A 7,639-nucleotide genomic window follows, 5' to 3' on the forward strand; every position below is an offset into this window, starting at 1 on the left:
CGCCTCGTGATGGCCGTACACCCACGTGGATGTGGGTGGGCGGTGGGGGTGAGAATCTCAATGTTCACAGCGATCTTATCCCCTCGTGCCCTCACCACCTTGTTGTTTTTTTCACCACCGGCTAAACCGTCCGCGTCAGGTCCACGTCGGATGCGAAAGGTGCGAAGCGGGAGATGCGAGTGAGCAGAGAAGCGCACCCTCCATTTCTGGAGTTTACCGCAGGACGCTCATGCGGTGATCGGAATCGTCGAATCGACTGGGGAGGGGAGCCAAACACGACAACGCGCCTCGGTGCGTGCGATGTGCATGTCGTTTGCGGAGAAGAGCAAAGCGTTTGTCGGACAGGACGGGACAGGACGGCCCATTCTTGAGATCGCGGGAATCGAAACAATGCAGCGTCGGGAGCACGCATCTCTTCTCGGACAGAGATTAGTGACCACTAACATGCACGCATCATTGTCGTGCTATTAGAGGGAGCTTTAGGGCCTATTGGATTAAAATTTTAGCTCCTAAAAATTTTAGACAGACTTGTAAAAGCTTCTAAAAGGTTGTTTGATTCTACCTCCTAAAACTAACTAAAGATAATAAATACTGTGGCAAAAGGATCACGATGCCCTCCCTTTACGCCTAGGTACTTCGAGACGCATAATTTTTTTTGTTGCTGGCACCAACTCAATGAGCTACCTCCGGGCGCCAAATACATTTGTTTGCCACATGTTTATTCCATTCAATAAAAAAATTCCATACAAATGTTCGTACACTCATACAATTGGAAAGAAGTGTTCATAAATCATCCATACAACAATTCAACACATTAATAAAATCACCATTACAAGTTGACATCTATGATCTACTAACCAAACCATTGGCTATCCAATCACGGAACTCGTTCATATTTCGATCTTCATCTCTATGACATACATTTGACACATTACCGTCAGAAGAGGATCCTTCGGCGAATGGAACATAGTTCTCATCATGGTCAACCAAATCAAAGTCCACATCTCTCAAAAAACTCTCCCTACTAAAATTGTGTAGTGCCATGCACGCAATAATTATATGGCTTTGCTTTTGCATTGGATAGCTAGGAAGGTCAAGCAATATCCTCCACTTCATCTTTAGAACTCCAAACGACCGTTCAATGACATTATGGAGTGAAGAATGTGAGTAATTAAACAGTTCTTTTTTACCTCTCGGCATTGTTCCTTGTCTAAACTCCGGCAGGTGGTACTTGATTTCTTTGTACGGTGCAAGATATCCCGGTCGGTTTGGGTAACCCGAGTCAACAAGGTAGAACTTGCCTGCACATTCATAAAACATGGATTATTTAAGTCATAGACCAAGTATTGTAATAATGAGATAATGCATACAAACAGTTGTCATTACCTTCAGGTGGATGCAGAAACTTGTCTCCAAACTTGTCAATTGCATCTTTGAACAACCTCATATCATGAAATGACCCAGGCCAACCAACCACCACAAAAGTAAACCTCATATCGAAATCACATATGGCCATGACATTCTGACTCGTATATCCATGTCTTCTCATATGTTGTACTACCTTGGTAGTTGGCACTACTACAGGAATATGAGTACCGTCTATAGCTCCAATGCAATTGTCAAAGAATGGTGTGAACCGAGGGCTTTGCAACCTAGGATGCACATTCCTAAACTCGGGGTCCTTTGGCTTAATGATGTCAACTGCTAGCTTGTTCACACTCTCTAAAACTTTATCAAACTTTCTACATATTGTTTCTAGTGATCTTGTGAAACGATCTTCAACTTGTCTAAGAGATTGAGGTGCACCACATATCCATATAAACAACCCTAAAGCCTCCATAGATGAGATCCTCCTAGTTGATTTTAATCCATGTGATTCAACTAGCAAACTATGTATCCTTAGAAACAAATCTTGACTCATTCTAAACATATTGTAACAAGAACTGCTATTTCCTAGTGTCTTCATGACCCATTCAAATCCACTTTCTGTTGCTATTCTGTATTCTGCTTTGTTCATATAGGTGTCAAAGTGATACATACCCATCATGGCAACATCAATACTTAAGATTTTCCTCCTCTTCTTCCTACACTTCAATATATAGGATTGTACTCTTTGATCAAATTCATCCCTATCATCGTCCTCTTCATCAACTCCTTTTTGTTTCTGCATCTGTTTCTCCATCTCTCTCAAATGGTGCCTCTTTTCTAACTCCATCTGCCTAAATTGGTGCCTCATTTCCAACTAGTCTTCCCTTTGCTTTACCATTTCAGCTAGTGTTGTTTCTTCCTTACTCCTAGATACTTGCAACTCAACAAGCAGCCCCTGGAACACCTAGACCATTGGGCTCTTACTCTTCTTGCTTGGGCTTGTGGCTGTGCTTGCAGTGCTATTTGTTCTCTTTGTGACTGCTACTACCCAAAGGACTTGCTAGGAACTCCTCTTCCTCTTGTTCCTCACCCTCTTGATCACCCAAGCCTCCCTCCTCATCTCCCTTGTCTTGAGTTGATGATCTTGGTATGACAGCAACTTGACCGTCCACTATAATTCCTTTAAACATCTCTTCAAGATATCCAAAATATGTACGCACACCAAACATGAATTTCTTACATTTAGTTTTTCCTGTAAAACAACAAACAAATTATCAGGACCAACTACTGATGAATGTAGACATACTATAATGTGATAACATTACAAGCAAATTACCTTTAACTCCCTTTTCCACCATGCGGCTGATGCTATGATAGTGCCATCAGGTCTTCGCTCTAGACCGCTATCATTTTACAACTTATTCCAAAAAGTGTACAAAGCCTTGCACTGTGGCCATCTGTTCTTCAATTGCTTGATAAAAAGATTGATTCCAGTCTTTAAGTGAAATCCTTTTTGAATGTTATTCCAACCTCTACGTGCCATTGTTCCTTTAACACAATTCCCTGCCCTTATTTCCTCAACAACAAGTTCACCATAATAATGTGTGTTTTCCTCGGACCAATTAGCCCTGGCATGAGGATTCTATAGCAGAAAACAAATTATCACACGAAGCATTGCAATATCAAACAGTTGAAAAATAAATGGCAAGCATACAATTCACAACTCACTAGCCATATCACAAGTCCCTAGCATACATTTCACTACCATATTAGAGACAACATTTCATACATGGCAAGGAAACCATACATTTCACTACCATATCACAGACAACATTTCATACATGAGAAGGCACGCATTGACCATGTATAGGCAATTACCTGAGACTGTGTTTCAGAGGGCACGTCATCTTCTTTGTCACCGGCATCAACATCCACTGGATTGTGAAAGCCATGGCCTACAGAGGAAGTTGCACCACGTCCTCCTCCCAAATTTCCTACACCACGGCTGCCACTACTCCCTCCAAGCAAACCTTTGCCTCATCCATGTCCAAAACCAAGTTTACCTCCAAGCAAACCTTTGCCTCTACCAGCGGGTGCTCGCACCCTCCCTCCAGGGGCTCGAGGAGATAGTGGCTGCTCCAAACCGGTGTCACCATCCTATAGAAACTCTTGATAGGACTCAATATTGGGGAAGACGTCCACCTATGAGTTGAGATCCAAATGCTCCATGTGGCGGCAGGGAGCGAATAGGGAGGGGGCCTGCTGTGAAATGAATAGCCCAAAGTTGTCTTCGTCCACATCTTCCAGGGATGTGTGGAAGCTACCTACACCGGAGGAAGATCCTTGAAATAGGAAGTCCCTGTAATTGTATTTGTCCATGGGCGAGGTGATGTGCTGGGGCATGCGCGCGGCCGGGTTGGGGGAGGGCACGGCCGGTGGTGGGGGATGGCGTGGGGAAGGAAGAATCTGCTAACAATCCACATGCACACAAAAATAGATCAGCAAGGGGAACCTCAGAACACTACATCGAGAAGGAGAGGGAAGAAACTTACCCGGCAGACCCAAGAGTTTGTCATGGACCTAGGATGGCGTGAGGGAGCAGCAGTCCTCCCCTGGTGGTGGCGGCGTTGCAGGATGAGGAGGTCCCGACGGGTGGTGGCGGCGACGGGGAAGGGCACGGGCGGCATTGCAGGATGCGAATGTGGCGGGGAAGGGCACGGGCGGAGAATCCGGTGGGGGAGCGCCCGGACGATAGTTATTGGCCGCGGAGGCCAACGTCAATGGCAGATCGAGAGGCAGACTAGAGGGGGAGGGTGCGGACGGTGTTGTTTGGCCTCGGATGCCATCGAGGTGGGCGGATCTAGCAGCGGCGGGGTTGTTGGTGGACATGAACGGGGTAAGGCGCAGGGGCGAGCGGGTAAGGCATGGGGGCGACGTGTGTGGTCGGGACAGGGGTAGTGGTGGTCTAGGATGGGCTTTAGGAGGTTTTAGGAGGGGGTGGAGCTCCTGAAGGAATTGAAGCCTCCTAAAATTTTTAGAAGCTTTTAGGGTCCGTTTGGTTGGGCTTTTGGCTTTGCCTTTTGGCCCCAAAAGCCAAAAGCCCAACCAAAGGGACTGCTTTTCCAGGCGGCTTTTTCAGAAGCAGCTGCTTTTTCGTAGTACAGTTTTGAAAGCTAGTTTGACCTTGCTTTTGGCTTTTGGCTTTCTGCTTTTCAAAATTGGTGGAATAAAAAGCTCTTCCATAGTCGTTTTAAGAGAGATAAAGATAGAAGGTATATTTTATACTTGTTTAATCAAATAGCTTTCAGCTTTTCTATAGCTCACAGCTCACAGCAGCTTTCCCACAGCTCACAGCCCACAGCAGCTTTTTTCCACAGCCATAGCCCAACCAAACACACCCTTAGTCAATGTGTTTGGTTCTTTAGACACTTTTTAGTCACTTTTTAGCTTTTAAAAATTTTAGGTGGTGGAACAGAGTCTTAGTTTAAAGTATGGAGGAGAGACCAAAGCATATCCAAATTCCTCAGTCTGATCACAATAATTTTGCTACAGCTTTGTTTAGGGTAATGTTTTTGCCGCTAACCAACCCAAGTGGTGGCGAAGAGGCTGCTGGACCACGTAGCAGAGGTGACACACGCGTTGCTGACATGCCGTAGGCCTCGAGGATGACACACGACCACATGGGAGTCTGGCCTGGCGGGGGCGGGCGGGGGCGGCTCCTTTTCCATGGACATGTCGTGTACTGGATGTCTGGATGCACAGGCCACAGAGGTCAGTGACGCGAAATGACCATACGTGCATGCACGAAGCGCCACGATTGCCAGAGGACGATGGGGACCGTGTTGGTGTGCCTTAGCTCCACTACTCGTACACACATGCGGTACGTACACAAGATGACAAGAATCGCCACTGTTTTGTTCGTTAGAAAGCACCGAGGGCTTGTTTGATGCGCACGTAATTATCTCAATCTACGAGTTGATGTGGAGGTGAGTGAAATTATACTAAGATGGTATTTAAATCTAGAGAGTAAAGTTTAGAGATGTCATGTCAGGTGTTATATCAGGTTGTCACATGGGAGTGTTCGTATAGTAATTGTTGGTGTTTCGAGTAAGCACCGGCTAGTAAATTTGTAAATTGCACGTCTGGCCCGGATGGCGAGCTAAGAGGACACAAGGATTATACTGGTTCAGGCCAAATGTCCCTACATCCAGTTTCGGGCTACTCGTGTTACTAGCACTGATTTGTAGTAGGGGGTTACAAACTGGTGAGAGAGGGAGGTAGCTCCCAAGTCTCTGGTGTGATACGGTATGTTTGTTCAATCAATCAATGTGCAACGATTCGATCCTCTTAGTGGGACGCTCTGCTTTCCATTTTATAGATCAAGGGAAAGCAGGGGTTACAACCGAAGGAAAGAGAAAAAAGGAAAGAGAAATAAGGCTCCGGGAGGTGCGCCGTTCTCCTCTTTGTGTGGGTCCTGCTGACTCTGTAGATCATGGTGGCAGCGGCGTCGTACTGGGGTCCTGTTGGCCGCTGTGGCTTATGTGCGGGTGTCATGCGTCATTCTTGTCTTCCGTCCCATTCGAGCGGACGAAATGGTCAGAGGGTCCCCTGACACAAGCCATGTGGGGGGCTAGCGGTACAGTGCCAGTCAACGAACGTCGGCTGACTGACGTTGGACGGTGGTCATGTAGAGAGTTGGCAGTACAATGTTGGCCTGTTGATGCGATGGGCGATGTGAGTTTCCCATCATGGCCTAATGCGACCGCCAGTCGCATCAGGACACATCCAAGACATGCTCCTGGGCATGCGCTTCCATGCTGTAGTGGTTGAAGCGGTTCGAGCCCTACCATGAGACCACTGCTTTGGTCCGGTAGCAGATCCGATCCCTAAGGATCAAGCGAGGCAGAAATCTCTCCTTAGGAGCCAGGCGAGATGGAATCTAACCCACGGGGGTCGGACGAGGCGAGGCCCTTCCCGTGGGACCAAGCAAGGCAAGTCCATGCCCCTAGGGGTCGGATGATGTGGAAATCTTGTCCTCGGCGTCAGACAAGGCGAGGTCTGGCCCCTAGGGGTTGGACGTGGTGAAAACCTCATCCTCGGCGTCGGATGAGGCATGGCCTGGCCCTTGGGAGTCGGACGAGGCGAAAACTTCACCCTCAAAGTCGGACGAGGCCACAGTTACGTCTTTAACCATCAGATGAGGCGACGTGACGCTCTTTAATCCTTTGGCTCAGATACCCGGGTATAGATATTCGATAGTAATAATAAAATAAATTACAGAAGTCCTTAGTAATCCACGAGACGAATTTATTATGCCTAATTAATCCACCATTAGCACAAGTTTACTATAGCACCATATTATCAAATCATGGACTAATTAGGCTTAAAAATTCATCTCGTAAATTAGTCACAATCTGTGCAATTAGCTATTTTTAATCTATATTTAATACTCCATGCATGTGTCCAAACATCCGATGTGATAGGTAGTACACTTTAGGGGGAGAAACTAAACAAAGCCTAAATTCCATTCCATTCCCCTCCAACACTTGTGGATTGAAGTGGATACACATGCATCCAAACAAGGCCTAAAATGAAGTGATGGGCCTGTTTTGATCCATGGTTAAAATTAACCTACCTTGTGAGAAAGTTAAACATGAATGAATTGTAGGCTAATACAATAACCACCAATTAACCTCATTAGCTCTTATTAACCATAATTAACACATGTTTAGTGGTAAAATAAGGACTAACTATGACCCTGAAGTACCATGAGTAGTAATTCATAGTGGTTTTCCCTAAGTTTTTTGTCTTTGTCCGGACCACAAGAAACTAATAATGAAACTTTCGTTTTTTCCTTTTTCTTTTTTTTGACAATGAACATAACTTTCTACTCGTTCCGGCTACGTAGATTGGTATCAACGGTTGTGCACAGCAGTAAAGGACAACCAGTTCGTCTCTGCCTTTTTTGAAGGAGTAGGTTATGATAGAACTGTAGGATAACCTAGGCATAGATCTAGTAGGTACAACCTTTCTATTCGTGATAAAAGCATCGGAGGGTTTGGCGGAGGAGCTGGAGTTGTCCATGTTTGATGGCGTCCGGGCGGTGGAGAGGTGAGGCACGTTGAGGTTGGTGTAGTGAAGACAGTGGCATAGAGGCAGCGGTGAAGTGGTCTAGTGGAGCTTTCCGTCACTAGCTGCACACCCTCTCGAGATCATGCTAGGGTTTGTCGGTGGGACGACTGTGGCTGCTCACTGTGAACCTTATGAAGAG

The 7,639-nt window shown here is 46.1% G+C and overlaps 1 protein-coding gene across 1 annotated transcript; it reads right to left on the reverse strand.

Moving 5' to 3' along the window:
* Positions 1-843: 843 nt before the first annotated feature.
* On the reverse strand, positions 844-2,044 carry LOC136537218 (protein ALP1-like). The gene is made up of 2 exons (XM_066529264.1): positions 1,387-2,044; positions 844-1,301 (listed from the first exon to the last, which is right to left on the reverse strand). The coding sequence occupies exons 1-2, from the start codon at positions 2,042-2,044 to the stop codon at positions 844-846; spliced, it is 1,116 nt and encodes a 371-aa protein (XP_066385361.1).
* Positions 2,045-7,639: the final 5,595 nt, after the last annotated feature.

This window comes from Miscanthus floridulus, chromosome 2, assembly GCF_019320115.1.
Source record: "Miscanthus floridulus cultivar M001 chromosome 2, ASM1932011v1, whole genome shotgun sequence".
Classification (NCBI taxonomy): domain Eukaryota; kingdom Viridiplantae; phylum Streptophyta; class Magnoliopsida; order Poales; family Poaceae; genus Miscanthus; species Miscanthus floridulus.